This window comes from Watersipora subatra, chromosome 3 (assembly GCF_963576615.1).
Source record: "Watersipora subatra chromosome 3, tzWatSuba1.1, whole genome shotgun sequence".
Classification (NCBI taxonomy): Eukaryota; Metazoa; Bryozoa; class Gymnolaemata; order Cheilostomatida; family Watersiporidae; genus Watersipora; species Watersipora subatra.
The window spans coordinates 50920518-50938547 of record NC_088710.1 but is presented as its reverse complement, the minus strand read 5'-3'; the positions used below and the strand labels follow the sequence as shown (position 1 = coordinate 50938547).

Sequence of the window (18030 nt, the reverse complement as noted above, 5' to 3'; positions counted from 1 at the left end):
AGATAATGCATCTTTATGACTCAGTCAATTCTGAATAAACATTATTAAACTCTGTACTAAACTTGTAGTCTGTGACTAGTCCTCTTCTGTCTCTCGCATAGACATTGGTTTCAGCTGAACCAGGATTAATTGTCACCGTATGGTGGGGCGTCCCGCGCTCCAATGGATTAGTTGGAAAAGATTTTAGTATAGATTTGTAGGTGCGTCTCTGTTGGCTCTGAAGTTCTTTCTGAGGAGAGTTTTCGCTGCGGTTGGCTTCATACGCTCCCTCACTATAATTCTCATTTGTGTGCAACTGCTTACAGAGCAGATCCATCATGGCTACTATTGAGTCCGCTGTTCGCTTTGACATGGATAAAAACTGAGAGGCTTTATCACCGTCATTGTATTTATACGGCAGCAACATGTTACCCTCAAGTTTGGTCTTTCCGACAGTCAATCGATGGATTGTTGTGTACTGTCTGCTCATCCCTGTTGCTTCTTTATCTTCGTCACGTCGCTTAGGAGAGCTAAATGCCTTCCTAGTATGCGTGTCGAGACTTTGCTTTTGCGTGACCTGCGAATCAATAGACGAATAAGCTAGAGTTTTAGTACTGTTAAATCAAATCATTGTTTACTGGCAAGCAAATTCAGAGAATTTCTGAACAATTGCGAGCGCTTCCTGTTACTGCACTCTTTATCTTTCTACGATTCTAGCGATGAATAAAGATAAGTCTCATTCATGAAGTCAGCAGGAATGAAGTTAATATTTCTATGCAATAACTGCAGATGCTCTGTATATAAAATTATTTTTAATCAAAATTAAAATACTGTTAATAAAAATAATATATGTTAAAAATATTACTACTGTTATCTAATTTTCTCAACTTGGTGTTTTCGTTATTTCTCTATGGACCATTGTGGTCGTCAATTCTGTAGATCGAGCATAGAGGTAATGGAAGCATAGTGATGTACACAAGGTGTGCTTTGAGCCTATTTACACACTATTATACAATCCCAGTACGATATGTATGTAATGACAGCCCATAAACTAGGGTAATGGCTCTATTAATAAAGTAAAACAATAAATAACTTTGCAAGGTTCAAGATCATAAGCTATTATAATTACTATAGTAATAGAGTTCTTAGAAGAGATGCGCTTTAAAAATAAAGTGTTTGAAGAGATCTTACCAGATGTGGAAGTCGATTATCGTTCTCTGCCAGGCTAGCTAAAGACAAGGGCACTTGGGAATGGCTGTCTAAAGATAATCTGCAGTGATTTTCAGTCTTTGATGATATTAGAGGAAAGCTCTGTCTATGCTGCTCTAACCCATGCAATTTTGGTAGTCTGAAAAAAAAATCACTTTCCTCAGTTTCGTCTTTTATGAAAAGAAGAGTAGTGATGTGTGATATCATTAAGCGCTATAGAAATTTTCTCGCTAGCTCCTTACCTGATGTCTTTATTAGCAGTTCTGTGCTCCATGTCGGTGCGTGGCATGGCTGGCTGTTTAAGTGTTGGTCGGCCTGTGTTTTTCATTCTTTATATACAACCAACAAGAGTTATCTTAAACAAATAATTGCAATGTATCCATTGCAATCAAAACAAATAGCAAGACTAAGCAAATAGCAAAGCAAAATGTTGCAGATTGTTGAGGTGTAGCCGATCCCAGGCAGCGAAACAGTACTGGCTGCCTCGATATACTCACGCCGTCTAGCTTATTATGGCTCGAGTGCCAAGTTTCCTTCCACTCAACTATTGACAAACAGAATATAATTTATCTTATACGGCTATTTGTATCGGTTCACTCGAGAGGTTATTGCTGTCAATTGTGCGTGAGTAGTCGCATTATCAATGGTCGGCGTCTGCCTCACGGTTTAGCTAATCTATTTCAGCTGGCATTTTACAAGCGCTGTTGGAGCAGCTATGTTATTTGCTGACAGCCGGGCTCTTCAAAAGGAGTGCTTTGTAAATATACAGCCTGGTTATCTGTGCCAAGACTTGTGTCACGAAATGCTAAGTCTGACGACAGCTTTGACACTGAATGCTATCATTAGACTTAAATATAGTACAAGAATATATATTATTAGCCTCTACGCTACAACTTCACGCAAATGCGCTTACCTATCAGATTTTACAACTTTTTTGGTCTCCTATCAGCACCTGTGAAACTTTATGATATTGCACTCGTGTGAAGGCTTCATTTAATATCGGTATAGTTCTCATCGTCCCGTAGTTCTCATCGTCCCTAGATAAGAACTTGGTCTATACAATGAGCGACTTGTTGACCTATCCCTTGCCTTATATAGATTATCTAGTTTCACAGCTAATAAATATTGTTGCGAATACTTCTCAGCGTTTACGTCAGCTAGTTGAAGCTGATAATTGCTGGGCAAATGTTTTGTTTCTCTGAACATATTTATTTATTTTTGCACAAAAACCCGCTGTGCAATGACGTCAGTTGTAAGATGTTTGTTCAACTTCTGGTATTGACATATGTTAGAAAACGAGAAGGAGAATCAATCTTATGGACCTACTTGAACAAATGAATTAGGTGGCAAGAGAAAATATATTTTGGTTTCATGTTCAAAGACTGTCTTTCAAGCACAAATGCTGACTAAATGCAAAGCTCACCGTCTCTAAAATGGTGAACATAATATACAATTGCTGATAATTGCTGGGCCAATGTTTTGTTTCACTGAACACATTTATTTATTTATGCACAAAAACCCACAGAACGATGACGTTAGTTGTAAGATGTTTGTTCAATTCTGGTATTGACATATGTTAGGAAACGAGAAGGAAAATCAATCTTGTAGACCTACTTGAACAAATGGACAAAGTGGCCAGAGAAAATATAATTTGGTTTCGTGTTCAAAAACTGTCATACAAGCAAAACAGCTGAAGACTAAATGCAATGCTCACAGTGTCAAAACTGGTGAGTATAATATACAACACAGAAACATTATAGAGTAATGACAGCGCTCGATGAATTATGAGTCCAAGACGCTAATGAGAGTCCAAAGAACATGGTAACTTTTTGGGTTATGCAGTTCAGGTGTTTCCTTGGCAAATTCACATGCCTGCTTTCCACCATTCCTTTCCAACTAATGACTTCAGTGTAGGTGTTCCTTGCTTCACTTCAGTTGAAGAAGGATAGCCAAGCATTTCTATCGGTTCCCGACACTGCCGACTGAGGGTGCTGCTAGGGGCGTCGATGTACAAATCTTGCAAGTTTATATGTTTGATCAACCTCAGTCCATTTTCAATCTCCTCCGTCATGTGTAACTGAAATTCATGGTTGACAGTCATTTATATGTACTAGTTACTACTTACTAGTAAAATTATAGACTATGGAGCTTGAAGCACTGCATTGACCATTGTTTGCTAATAGCTTGCATATCCTAGCAAATCCGCCAAAAGTCACTAGAGGCATGCCCCTCGGCTAACTGATACCAACAATACATAAAGGAGTAGCCATCTTGCAGGTATATTCATGTAACTGTAATATTAAGATAGTTCTATTTTGGTGGTCTATAACTACTAAAAACATTTGTTGTAACTGAAACGCTATTACTACTTGGGTGGGCCAACAACCAAGAATGTTCATTCATAGCGACGATTGGTTTACAAAGTTAATGAAGCACCTGCCTGCTCATAAAACACTTGCTCAACATGGTCAATTCTGACCAGATCATGCCGAAGCAATCTAACCGTAAGATTTTACTCGTGCAAGCCACTACAAGTTATACATTGTATTTGTATGCAAAAAGAGATCAACGCTTCAAAAACTTACAGAACAACCAGATGATTTTCTATAACTGAACACCTGGTCAGTGTTATCGTTTTTTTTAACAGGCTGAAATTTTATCCTTGCCAAAGGTCAATAGAAGGACAAATGGTATTCAATTATCTAAATTAGTGGTTGCAAACCGTGTATGTATAACTTGTTATTGGCAATCATCAGCAAGATGTTTTTCATTACATGCCAAAATAACCAAAGAAAAAAAATGAAAAGACAGAAATCAGGAATTATTGAGTGAGTTGAACAAACGTGTCTTAAAATTTGGTGAGATACTAGTATTGCGGAGGAAACGGGATAGTGAATTAAAAGTTGTAGCCACAGAAAGTTCATAAATTTAAACATGCGATGGTACATGTAGAAGTAGTATGCTGGTGTCTCAAAATAGAAAACGGTGTTTGTCATATGCCTAAAAGGATAAATACAAATATTCAGGACCTGTTTGAACTTTAAGGCATATTCGCGGCCCTAGGGTTCAAACAGATAGGACTTGACCTAAAGGCAACGTGGTAAACAGAACATCCTATCTGCCAGCCTGGGCTCTCCATATTATCTGTTTTAGCTCTTTAGTAAACCATTGTTCAAATGATTCAAAGTTTACCAGAATCTTTGGATCCTTCGTATTAATTCAGCACTTAATTCAATCAATAACAAATAGATCATGAAAGTTTTCAACTCTTTCTATTGTTCTTATCCAAACATTCCTGATAAAAGATATCTCAGGGCAAGTCAGATGCATCATGTTTGTTTGGAACTTCTAAATCTGATCTACTGATACCCTTGCGGCGTTCAGTGGGAGCGCGGTAAACAAGTTCAACACAGTTTATTTGTAAAATTATCTAGTTGTAGACACAAGGCTCCGACAAAGGTTATTGATTCAATTTAAGGCAAGCGTGACTATGAGACAAATGAAGGAGGTATTTGATTTAGGATAATATAACACATGGGGTAATAGATTTGCTTGTAGCAAAATGTGTTGCAGAGTTGACCGCAGTTATAGTATTGCCAAATGTAATGGCTGATTTTGCATCCCACGACCAAACAAGAGCGAAGCGATTGATTGGGAGATTTGTGAAAAAAAAACATGTGCACACAACTCCTGAAAAATTATCCGTTAACGGCCGTCACCAAACTCTTGCAACGAAATCCTATCAACAAATTTAACTATTTTTCAGTAAAGTCGTTTAAGTATAATAATGATACAAAACGCATATAAACCTATTTAAATATGTTACCAAGCCTTTGAAAGGTTACCGCAAATTCCTAAAACTAACCCATCTGATCGGATTATACACAAATAGACAGATTAATTTGGATGTAAATCGCCACAAAATGCTTGAAAAGCTTGGTTTAATAAAAGCTAAGACTGGAAATTGAAACGCCGAGCGACAGAGAATAGAACGATAAAGTCTTGCACATTTCACGAAAAAATAACGTGCACTTTTCACCAGTCTATAGCATTGTCGAATTGCCGAAGGTTTCGGCAATTAACATAGGAGTACAGAAATCGTTTCATTTTTGCCGATTTCAATTTTTTCACTTTCATTTGCCGACACATTTGAGTACTTTCGTATTCTAACTGATGTCCAACGCAGTGTAAGTAAAGGAAATGACGATGATATTTTCTTAACGGTTCTTATGAGATTATTACAATAATTATTTATAAGTTTGGATGACTACAGAACAATGACTACGTAGTACAGATTTTCTAAAAATCTAACGCAGTGTAAGTAAAGGGAATGACGATGATATTTTTTCTAACGGTTCTAATGAGATTATTACAATAATTAATTATAAGTTTGGATGACTACAGAACAATGACTACGTAGTACAGATTTAAAAAAAATCTATATAAATATCACAACTTCGTGATATTGTTAGCTATGGCGTTTTGAAATGTAAACAAAATTGTGCATTGGTCTTATATTATTACTATATTAATAATATTGGTTATTCTATTAATATCAGTGCATTTTACTTCTAATATTGGCCAATATTGCATTTCTCTTTTTGCAGGAGGAGAGATATAAACATATAATCTTTTCCTTTCATTATTGCTATTTGTTGTATATAATAACACCCACCCCCAGTACATTACAGCTACCATTGCAGTTATCCTATTTGACTGCTAATATTGCATTTCTCAACCATCAGTACCCTTTCTTTTTTCCAATATCACTTTGGTCGTGGGCTGTATGACAGTGGAATTTCTAGTTTGTTTGATTTAAATTCTATTTTTTTTGTCCAATTATGTTGGAAGTTCGGTTACTGATTTTGAAGTTGAGCCTTTCACGACACTAGGAATGGCATAAGGAAAATACCTGTAAGGCAGTCTAATACCCGTAAATATTACAATCTGTAGTGATATTGAGGTTTAGTAACACCAATCTATAGTAATATTGACACATAGTAGTACCAATATGTAGTGATATGGAGGCGTAGTAATACCAATCCATAGTGATACGGAGGCGTAGTAATACCAATCTGTAGTAATACTGAAGAACAATAATATCAATCTGTAGTAATACTGTGGAGCAATAATACCAATTTGTAGTAATACTGAGGCGTAGTAATACCAATTTGTTGTAATACTGAGGTGCAGTAACTGTAAAGGAACCGACCGAGTTCCTCTATTTGCTCCCCAAGAACCAAACCACTTGAATATAAGGCAATGAGAATACACATTTCCCAATATATATACTGTTACAGTTAAATATGCAATAAACATATAAGTATCTGTACAGTGGGCAACTTCTGTCGCTTCTGCGGGCTGCTCATATATGTTTTTGGCTTGCCGACAAAAAGTCCGAGTTGTCAGCCGCGTTGTCAGTCTGAAGACTGACAGTGTCTCACTCTTGACGCTATTCTTGAGAATCTTTCTGGCCAGTTTCACAACTGGACTGATTTCATTCAAACCAAATTTTTCCCTAGCTCTTGTGGCATGTATAGGCGGCTCATTTCAAATGACCGTCAAACAGTCTCATTGACTGACTTTTAATGCACACCAGTACTAGCCGGATGAAGTATTAAAGTGGACCATGTCGCTACTATCTGATGATGATTCAGAACAGAATTTGATCCGAGTCATCATCAGAGAATAGCAACATGACTCACCATTTTGTTTAGTTGCCTAACTAGCAACTATTGTTGTCAAGATTTAGTCACCATTTAAGCTTTATTAGAAGTCAGCACAGCAGCAACAGGAAGTTGTAACAATATAATTATGAAATATTTATCGTCTACTTACGTCTAAGAAGTTGAAGAGGTCCAACATCGTAGAAAATGGATTCATCATGAAATTTTCAAGCCGTCGAAAGAAGTAACGGTTAGATAGGGAAGCGATGCCTGCTTGTGAACCATTATGAATTTGTTGTGTTCGCATGGCATTGATGTCTCCCATCAACATGTCACAGTAGCTTTGTGCTACCTCCTTTATCTCCTTTAACAATCATTGAAATTTTCTATAGTATGTTTTGCTGTATTTAGGAACCTCCATTTTAATAATACAGACAAATGCATAGCAGCTTTTGTAAGACAGCTTTTGTAGAGTGCATTTATTCGACTCACACTCGTAGGTCGTTAAACTTCCACGAGCATATGTGAATATGTGAATATGAATATGAATATATAAAGTGATGAGACTACATGCTTAACAAAGTATATTACAGCACTATACCAAAACATAGTACATGTAATCGTTATTATACATTGACTTTTGTATATTCTTGTAGCTGTGATACAACCAGCAGTATGTTATCATGAATTGAATCAAATTAATCATTTTGCATGTTATTTTTTATTTGAGAGTGACAACACCCAAGTTGGAAGTTAGGTCATTTGAAAGTAACAGCCCATTTTGGGTGAGGCCACATCATAACTCTTACTCTGGATCATACATTGATGTTTAGAAAAGGCTCTTATTAAAATATATTTAAATCTTATTAAAACTGTTTAAAAATTTCTCAACACTTTTATCTGGAAACAAGGATCATCTTACTGGATTTCGCCTTTCTTCATAGTATCTGTTAAGGCCCATGCTTTTGCTGCCTGTTTCAGTGACCCAGCGTACTGTAGAGAGAAGTCGTGGGTCAGCTGCAATGTGCACAAACTTTAGGGTGTCATTCCACTGATAGAGATTCTCCAAGGTTACTCCACAGCTTTGGTACAGTGTAATGGCCCTCAGCTCTGCTTCCTCACATCTAGAGCAGTACATAACCGTAGGGTCATTGAATTACAGACTACTAGATAGCTTCTACATGTAGAGGGTGTAGTGAGTATAACCCGTGTATCGGGTGTAACCCGCGTATCGGATGTAACCGATGTAGCGGGTGTAACCGATGTAGCGAGTGTAACCGATGTAGCGGGTGTAACCTGTGTAGCGGGTGTAACCTGTGTAGCGAGTGTAACCGGTGTAATCGATGTAGCTTGTTTAGAAGATTTAGCAGGTGTAGCAGGCCTACCGAGTCACTACAAATTTGTTTTGCGCAATGCTGGTCTTCAGGTGACAATCGGTGAATGATTTAATATTTTGACTGGTGTTACTGAAATGAGTTCAATGCTTTATTTGGCGGAAAACATCATCTCTGAGATGTTTTTTAAAACCGGCCAGAAAACTGACACTGAAACTAAAATCAGGAAGGATGAACACTTTGAAGATTAAAGAAAGTCTCACCTTGACTGCGAACAGTCTGAGGTTTCTTTGTAGTTACCATGTTGTAGCAAGCCCGCTTTACGAGATTTGCTAAGAAGCCATGGGCTGCATGACATCAGACTGTCTACCTGATGCTTAACATGCTTTTTGTTGTAGGAAGGAAATGCAGAGCAGGATGATGTCACCACACTGAAACAAGTAATATACAATTTTTACAAGAACTATATACCCAGCGAGTTTTATGTGAAATGATTTTGGGTAGAAATGGTAAGTGTAAGAAAATAGCCAAATTCACAAGTTGTTGACAATCTGGTAACCTATGATTCAACTCAGTAACTCATCTTGATCAAATCAACTCATTTTGATCAAATCAACTCATTTTGATCAAATCAACTCATTTTGATCAAATCAACTCATGTTCAAATCAATTTATCTTGATTTGTTTCCCATTTACATTTTGGAGCTTTTCAGCTATTAAAATATAGTGTGTAGAGCAGCAAATCTAGGATTTAGGAAGATGTTGCCTGCTGCAGGTAGTAAATTGAATTTATTTATGACCTACAAAGGTCTTATGAGCATTAAGGCTTAAACGAGCATCAGAAAAGCTAAATTGTGCTTTCACTTCTACAGTCAATATGCGATTAATTTATTAATGAAGTTTCCTTTTTGTTGATATACATGTAGATAAGAGATATAATTATTATCATTGCCTTGGAGCATTAGGCAGAGTGCTCTACTTATTTTTTAGTCGCAAATTAAATTAGTTAACTTAAAAACAAACAAGTCACTCAATTACTATTTAATTTTTACAACAAATTATTTTAGTAATTTTTAAAATCTTGTCAATATATCTTGCGGAATAAAATGCTTCGTTCTTGTACAAACCACAGCTACACACAGGTATTCAGGCTGATCCTTTTAGAGACAACCATTTTACTGTTGCAAATGTTTTGACTAAATATTAGCTTTAAGAACTTACTTATTTGCCTTAGATATATGAAGAACTTGTGGGTGCATAGACAGCACCTCCCCTATGAGGTCTCCCAAGGGTAGGCTGCTCATACCGAGGTAGGAGTAGATAACTACTTTGGTAGCAGGTTGTGGCCACTTATCATTCATAGGCCTGCCTACTACAGGTGCTTGATCATCTCGCTGTTGCACTGGTGGGGAGTGTTGAGTGGTAATTGCAAGGAACATGTGAGCTACTTGCATCCCAAGACCTAGCGCTAAGGCTACCAAGATGGTTCCAAGCAGTACTTCTAGTAAAATATAACGCTTTTGTTATGATAACTAAGGTACTCTTGGAGAACTTACGTCATCAAGTGTGAGACTTAACAGCTCCAAACTTATAACTGAGGCTATAAGGATGTCTATGAGCAATGCTCTTGATCGAGTTTTAAATAGGCTAGAATAGCGAATGCACTTGTGAAGAACTTCCCTTCGTACACAGATGCGGTATGTTGCAACTCAAAACCTAAAACTAAGGTTATAGAAACAGCTGTGAGTAATACTTTTTGTAAAGTATAAAACCTAAGCTAGACTAGCAAAGGTGAAAGGTCGCATAATGATTTACAATGCCAAGCTTAGAAAGAATGTTTAGCCCAAGAGCTACATACAAGTGACAGCTGTAGGGTTGGCAAGTTACAAGTATAGATCACGAGGGTAACTCAATAAAATCACAAAAAATTGATATCATTGGAACACCAAAAGTAAACCAAGATGACAGATGTAAGTAAATTATATATTAAAAATCACAACTATACTCTTTAAGATCGCAGGCTATTTTATTTTAGGCTATTTTATTCATCAGAATTATAAACAACATTAGAACCTCAGACAAGCTTGAAGACAAGCTTATAATTATCATAGCAGAGGATGCATCACAGAAATCTGTACTTGTAGGCATTTTATCAGGTCTGTTTACAGTATTATAGTATAACAGCATTTATAGTTATTTTAATGCATGCCTTTTTACAAAGCCTAGTACATTTCTTCAAATAGATGTTATCTTTAATATACAAAAAGACAACCTGTTTATCCCTCAAATTGAGCCATATTCTAAATTTTTAGATCGTATTACTACCCTAAAAATTATAACAATAACAAGTACATTGTGTCGGGATAACTCCTTACTTTTTAGAGCCTTGCCTCGAGTGCTTTGCAACGCTTTCGCCTTATCTGGTGATTCCATATTCTCAGATGGTACAGCTGCAAGCAGATCAACCTTCAGTTTATTTTCTGGCCATGTCATGGTTACCGCTGGTAGCTTCTTCCTTCAACAAGCATCATTATTAATATTGACAAGGCGAAAGGTTTTCTGGGTTTCTTCCAAAGTTAACAGGAGCCTTATTTCCTTAACAAAAACTAAGGTTTCTGTTAAGGTGCTTTCTGTTCCCATATAGATGGTGAGCATTACTTTCGTCAGATCATCTTGTCAGGCTTATTTAGGACACTACTGACCTCCTCTGGGATTAAGAATGCAAACAGGAGAAAACAGGTGATAGAATGAGTCATACAAATACACCAAGTATTCATAGAGGTACACCATGTATTTATAGAAGTACACCATGCATCCATAGAAGTCCCCCATGCATCCATAGAAGTACCCCATGTATCTATAGAATTACTCCATGTATCCATAGAAGTACACCATGTATCAATAAAAGTATACTTTGTATCCTGCTCTAACTTAGACTAGCTGAAGATTAAACCAACTCAGTTTATATGGGTCTTTATTACCTTTACTTTGTAAAATTTTTTGTGTTTTTTCATTTTTACATTTAACCTTGGTTATTTCATGCAAAACTGAAATATTGGACAAATTTTTAACGCTTATGTTAGCAATTACTGCGAGTGTAACTTTTAATATACATATTATATGTATGCTCATATTTCATGTCTGATGTTGAGTATCCTGAAGTGAATGTAAGTAAGTGTTTAATAGCATTGATAAATCTATGAATGTTCTCCTTTTTGATAGAATTAGTAACTAGAGGTAGTCTTCAAAAGATTCTAAAAAGAATTGGTCCTATTTTTCTGCCCTTTGTAAATAAATTAATATACAGTATAGTATATTCATTAATATGAACAAGTTTTTTTTATAATAAATAACAAATAGAAATAAATTATATAATGCAATTAATTTATTTTAGTGAACTTGTAGATTGAAATAACTAGCAGTTTTGCTTCACCATCTCTAATTTAAAAACTAATCTGCCAAGGTTTATTTTGGTTAAATTTGACAACACCAAGGGACGTGATTGAACGTTATAACTTTCTATATCATTGGTCAACAGTCACGCAGCTCTAGAATGGCAGCAGTTGAGTGCTACAAACTTGTCATATCTTCGCTCAATTTATGACAATAAATATTTCGCCAACGTCTTACCGGGTGGAGATGCTGCCTTCCTTTACTCAACCGCTATGGCACACCACTGCTTTTGAGGTTTCAACAAGACATCAATTTTTTTACAAGAGTGCATTGCCTTCTTCTACCCGACTATTATGACTCCCAGAGCTAACATTTTACTGCTATTTCATTAGTTTTTACTAGAGTGACTTGAACCTTGCTAGTGTAACCATGGGAATAATGTCAACTGAACTAGCAGTTCCATTACGATAACTATTTATTACTAGCATTGATCATCTAAGAAAAGAACTGTCTTATCGTACAGCTGATATTTTTGCTGAGATCCGTGATGACCATCTGCAGTTATTTATTTGGATCAATTATTAACTACCAGCTTCAACTATCAAAGCAGGTAAAATAATGTATATATAATGTACTTGAAACATTGTACTCGGAACAACTTACTAGGGCTTTGAGAATACACTCAATGAAACTGCAAGTTGCTAAACTGTAAGTAAGTAGGTAGTTGCAACGTAGTAGTCTAAATTGCAAAACAGTAGTTTAAAAACTCTTGGTTGCTTTGAAGAACCTTGATTCAATTCTTCTTTAGACTTTTAGCACAATTTATTTTGGAATTCAATTCGAAACTTATAACAAATTGTGCTGAAAGCCTAAAACAAGAATTTAATCAGATTCATCAAAGCTAACAAAGTGTCTTTAAACTACTGTATATACACGTAGTAACTACCCACTCTAACTACCCACTACCAACTAAGCTAACTAAATGAGGTTCCTTAAACTCGCTAAAATTGTCGCCACAGTCGCATAAAGGGAAGGTAATTGGAATGTTTCATGCTTGAAAACTATCCTGAAATCAATCTTTTGCTTCATCTATCCAGGCTTTACTCTGTGGTTTAAGCATGTCCCTAGTAACGTGCATCATCATGACTATCAGATGATTTTTAAAACTAAATCGATATGCTTTTACCTTTTTGACTTAGTCAGCTCATTTTCTGTACTCTGTTCAGAACACTCAGCGGCAGCAGAATATGTCTTTAGATATATTTCACTAGTAACCACAGCAAGTAAAGTCAGTTATAATTAGAGAGAGAACCTTTGTATATGTCAACTCGTCTGAAGGAAATGATAGTGTAGTATGTTGACTTTGTTTAATGACAGCTGCCGATCCTCTCATGCTTGTGTTTGCACGGAAAGTTTGTAAACATACATTAACTATTGAAATATGAGCTTGTCTTCGGTTCCAACTGAATGATGCTCTCCTTAGAACATTTAATATTAGAGAAGGCTGTAATTAATTTTCCTTGATAGACACTTATGATTTGTCCTGCTTTTGCAGTTCAGTGTATTTAATCAGAGTCTCAGTCTCAACTTGGCTGTAGTTGAGACTGCGTAAACCCTGATTACATACACCAAATGGTACCTGTGATATCATTTGGTGTATTTAAAAAAGTGATACCAAAGTGTGAAATCTGTACTTTGTTTAATTTAGTTTAGAGAAGCTAGTGAATCTACAGATGAATCTTTAGAAAAAATCTGATAACTTGACATCAAATTATTTTTACCTATGACACTTTAAAATACGTATATGCGTTTATATTTTAAAAAAGTTGTATCAAATTTTCATAACATAAAAACTGTCGTTGCTTTTATAACCTATAGTTAACTACTGCTTGATGTGGAGATGTGATGAAATAAGTTTAAATTCTTGATACTAAATTTCTCAGGTGAATAGTAACAAATTGCAACTAAAAAATTCTAAGCCTCTGTAATAACTGTTTAATTAGTAGCTGGTAAATTAGTATTTTAAAGAGATCTGAAGGAGTATCTTTTGCTCATAGACAATTGACATAGACATAGCATCATAGATGGTTATATAATAGTAACTATTAAAAGGACGCTCAAACATTGCAAAGAGATGATTAACTTTACTGGTAGAAAAGAAATACAATAACTTATCAAAGCCTCCTATCTTTGCAACTATCTTCATAGCAGGTTGTAAAGTTGTATAGCAAGTTGTAGAGACAGCAATACATTAGTTTGCATTACTTAGTTAAGTTTTTAGTTTACTAATAAACAGCTTATTTTTGGTTTTTTCTCATGTTTACTTGCATCAATATTTTTAAAATGAATTTCATCTTTTTAAAATGATTTTCATCTTTTCCACATCTTAAGATATATATACTGAATCATATACGAAACACATGTACACACACTCACCTTTCTTCTGATGAACATCTCTCTAGTGATAACACTGTGCGTGAAGTATGCTTTCTGACCAACATATTAAGAAATACATCAATAAATTTTGATGAGGTTTATTAACTTTACGTAATATGGCAGCCGAGTTGCGAAACACCATCACGTAACATAATATTACATAATATTGTTGTTCCTTCTTGCTTGCTAAAAACATACACTAGTTTGAATAAGATGCATCAGTGTTAGTAATAGCTTAATATAATTTCGGGAATAAATTGGCAAAGGCAGTGATGAAACAGGCTTGAGTAATTCATTTATTTTTATTGGTTATTAATGTATTGTTGCAGTAGTTGTAAGAATACACAATTAACTGCTTAGTGAATATTCCCTAGTGAAATGTGAATTGCTCTGCTGCTTGCAAAGCTGAGTTAAGGTTTGCTAATAAAATTTGGCTTATCAAATCAATCGTCAGCTAAAAAGTGTATAGCTTACGTGACAGAATTTGTGAAGCCTCTAGCATTAGAGTTAGTGAAGCTACAGATATCCTAAAAACTCACTTTGGTGGTTCTGATGATGTTCTAATGGTAGAAGCAAAAAAAAACAAAACCATAAAATGTCTTTCCTGATAAGAATTTTTTGACGGAAGGTTAATACAAAACTATTTCAGCCGCCTGTGATAGCGTAGCTAACAGCCAACAAAACGCAACTTGTTACTTACATTCCTACTTCAGCCAAAAAACTGCTACGCCTTATACCAGGCACCAACATCTTGCCAATTTGCATTATGGAACAGAGTTATGCAAAAAGAGCGTTGTCTTTCAATACACATAATTTACTTTATTATTTTTGATTTGTTTTTCAATATTATTCAGTATTATTTTTTATTATTTTATAATAATTTTATCATACTATTTTAAATATATTTTATAATATTATTCAATATTATTTTTCATTTGTCTTTCAATACACATAATTTACTTTACTATTTTTTGTTTTTTTTGCATAGCCTAAGTTGCTTTAAATGGCATTGACCAGTGGACATAAAGTTAACATTTATCTTTCTACCCCAGCCGCAGACAAAGGACAACCAACATATGTTAAGGTTATATAGTTCCTTGACAGGTTATTACCAAAGCCCATAAGAGAAATAAAGATCGGTTCACACAACTCAGAGACGGCAGAAAGTCAGGCACATACTAATACATAATTTTTAATATCCTGAAAATATTTGAACCAAACGAGACACTCACATATGCCCTCCTCAGGCCTTCTTTCTCAATGAGTATTCTTCTTTGTGAAGTAAGTATTGAGGAAGTATTGAGGTAAGTACTTGGGCAAGGATTGTGTACGAGTGTATTGTTTATTAGGAAATATTTGTTACTTATATAACTAAAGATGGGACATTAAAAATACCATTGTACGTTTAAAATATTATTATTATTGTTGTTATTCAAAAATAATTAGCTGCCTACAAAAACAGAAGTTACCCAAAATGAAAAATTATTGGTTAAACACGTAACAATTAAAATAATGCAAAAAAGTGTACATAATATATTAATAACACGAATATTGGTATTGGTATTGAAAGCATAGCAGCGTAATAGTTTTTTGCTATAAATAGAGTTCTAGCAATAGCATGATGACATATGGCAGAGTCAGCTTGACAAACAGGGCCAACAGGAATCAGTATGTAACAGTAAGGGCATGTTCAAGGTGTATGCTATGGCTAATAGATCTAACACATGATTTATGATTGCATATAGACTTGTGTAGGCTAATTTAATAATTGAAAAAGCTTTGTGTTTATTAACATTCCTACATTATGCAACTCATATTGTTGTGTTTGTAATTTAAATTAATTTAAAGGAGCTGGACCAAGTTCTTCTACTTGCTTCTGAAGATTCAAACCGCTCGAAGACAAGGCAAATGAGCGTATGTATTTCACAGCAAATATATATGGGTCTAGTCAAATATGCTATAAACATACAAATAACTGCACAGTGAGAGGCTTCCAGGTGCTCTGCTCTAGGTCACTTCCGCGGCGGGTTTTATAGTTCTTAGATGTGGCTTGGCTCCGCCTCTTGGTAGTAAGGCCGACTTGGTAGCCAACCCTCGGCCAACCGGAAGTGTTACTGAGGGCCGTGTTGTCAGCTGAGTCAGGGCTCGACCCGGCCCGGTCCGGTCGTGGCATCCTTCTAGCTCAGTCCTAGCCCCGGTGATAAGCCACCACATGTTGAATAATATAAAACACAACGGAACATAAATATCTTCTTCATATTCTAACTAGCCTAGCTGGTCTCTCAGCAGTTTAAAAAACTTTGATAAAAAAGCTGTTGCTTTACTAGGGCTGAGTTTTTGATACAATGATGAGTTATGTCAGCGCTGTCATAAGCATTTTTATAAGATATTAAGTGATGAAAGACACCCACATTATAGTAAACTACATTTTACCTATAATACTAATCTCAGAACATCTTTCCGGTGTTATATTTCCTTCCCTCTAACCAATCTGGGACTGCCAAAAAGGGCCAACAGTTTTTCCAATATTTTATGGTATTATATATCGGCTCATATGTTTTAATATTAGCAATCGAAACATGTCATACCTGTCCAGGTTCATTCCATATTATTAACCGTAATACATGAATGGAGAGAAATATATCGTATTGCAACGTTGCTCTACCTTGTGTTTACATACACTGTTTCCCAGTCATAAATTATTGCGAAGCTAGTAACATAAGAAATAATTATGTTGTATTTTTTGTGTCTATCCCTTTGTTTATACTTCATAAGTTACGATTGGTACTTGAACGTTTTTGGAGATTTCTGTTACATGTTATGAAATAAATTAAATGATTGTAGAATGACGTGATTTACAACCCTGCCAACCTTCCTACATTCAACAGACAGAATGTTCCATAAAACTAACAGTCTGTATACGTTTAAGTGTCTGTCATTAGTCGTTTGTTTCTCCAGTTACAGCAATAAAGTTTTAGGAATGAAAAATCCACTTAACACTGGATTTGAACTCAAAATCTCTACGTATGCAGACTGGTGAGCTAACCCGATACACTACACTGACCTTGCCATATTATGGAATACTAGGAGGCATACTTATTCAGCACTTGCGAAAATACTATTGGCCAGCTTGACATTGCTCGTAATGGCATCATGCGTAACATCAAACTAGCTTCCTGGCTATTATTATAGTAAAAATTTAGACTAGTCTAAGTTATTAGCTTACCATATAAGTTACACAAATTTATTGGGTGATTATTTTATTACCCGTACAATATCCAAGCATTCAGCTTTGTATATTATAATTCTAGTTACGAAAAAAATTATAAATGCGCGTTGATAAGTATTCACTGATGCCCAGATGTAAAATGCATTGCAGGTGCAATAAATGTTTGCCTAGATATGTATGTAGTTGCATTAGCAGTGCAGTAGCAGTAGTGAGAATGCCACGGCCATGCAGTATAATTGCATCACATACTTTTGCTACTGCCCAGTACGCAGTATACATGCCGTACAACCATTTTCAAATGAACAGTAAGCGGTATTGTATAGTCAGTGTGCAGTGCAGTGCTGGATGTAGTGGAAGTGTTGTTAATGTGCATTTCGCAGTGCTAGATGTACTAGGAACTTTTGCTTTACACCCTGCATACATTCACAGCACAATTTCGTGAAAACTCATCACAGAATCCAGTATTGAGTTGACTTGGTTGCAACCGCAACACAATTATGTGGTTGAATGCTGCTCAAACTCGTGTTTGAGTGGGCAAAAAATTGATCTCTTATAGCATGCTGCATATGGCTAAAATCAGAATCTATTATGGTTTTAGTATGTAATGTTAATGAAAATGCATTACAAAGACTTCAATTTTATCGTTTGAAGCAGTGATAATGCCCGACTCCCTATTTTAGAATGATATTGGAGTTAGAGCACAAGTTTATGAGCTTGCTGAACATATGTAGCATCTAACAATTTTGCGCAATACAGTGCAGATACTTGCAAAAACAGCAGTTTC

At 35.6% G+C, this 18030-nt stretch overlaps 2 protein-coding genes across 4 annotated transcripts; both read right to left on the bottom strand.

Annotated features, from left to right (window-relative positions):
* Positions 1–5: 5 nt before the first annotated feature.
* LOC137389958 (uncharacterized) lies at positions 6–1563 on the bottom strand. The gene is made up of 3 exons (XM_068076158.1): positions 1431–1563; positions 1171–1327; positions 6–556 (listed from the first exon to the last, which is right to left on the bottom strand). Exons 1-3 carry the CDS (start codon positions 1514–1516, stop codon positions 14–16), a joined length of 786 nt encoding a protein of 261 aa, XP_067932259.1. The 5' UTR covers positions 1517–1563; the 3' UTR covers positions 6–13.
* Positions 1564–2720: 1157 nt separating this feature from the next.
* LOC137391620 (uncharacterized) lies at positions 2721–12904 on the bottom strand. 3 transcript variants are annotated; one of them, XM_068078137.1, is made up of 7 exons: positions 12768–12904; positions 10564–10638; positions 9410–9689; positions 8452–8619; positions 7777–7978; positions 7027–7218; positions 2721–3265 (listed from the first exon to the last, which is right to left on the bottom strand). In XM_068078137.1, exons 2-7 carry the CDS (start codon positions 10619–10621, stop codon positions 3053–3055), a joined length of 1113 nt encoding a protein of 370 aa, XP_067934238.1. In that variant the 5' UTR covers positions 10622–10638; positions 12768–12904; the 3' UTR covers positions 2721–3052. The 3 variants fall into 3 exon arrangements, with proteins under 3 accessions (XP_067934238.1, XP_067934236.1, XP_067934237.1); XM_068078135.1 differs by having other exon boundaries at positions 10564–10703; positions 12768–12898; XM_068078136.1 differs by having other exon boundaries at positions 10564–10699; positions 12768–12847.
* Between the last annotated feature and the right edge of the window lie 5126 nt (positions 12905–18030).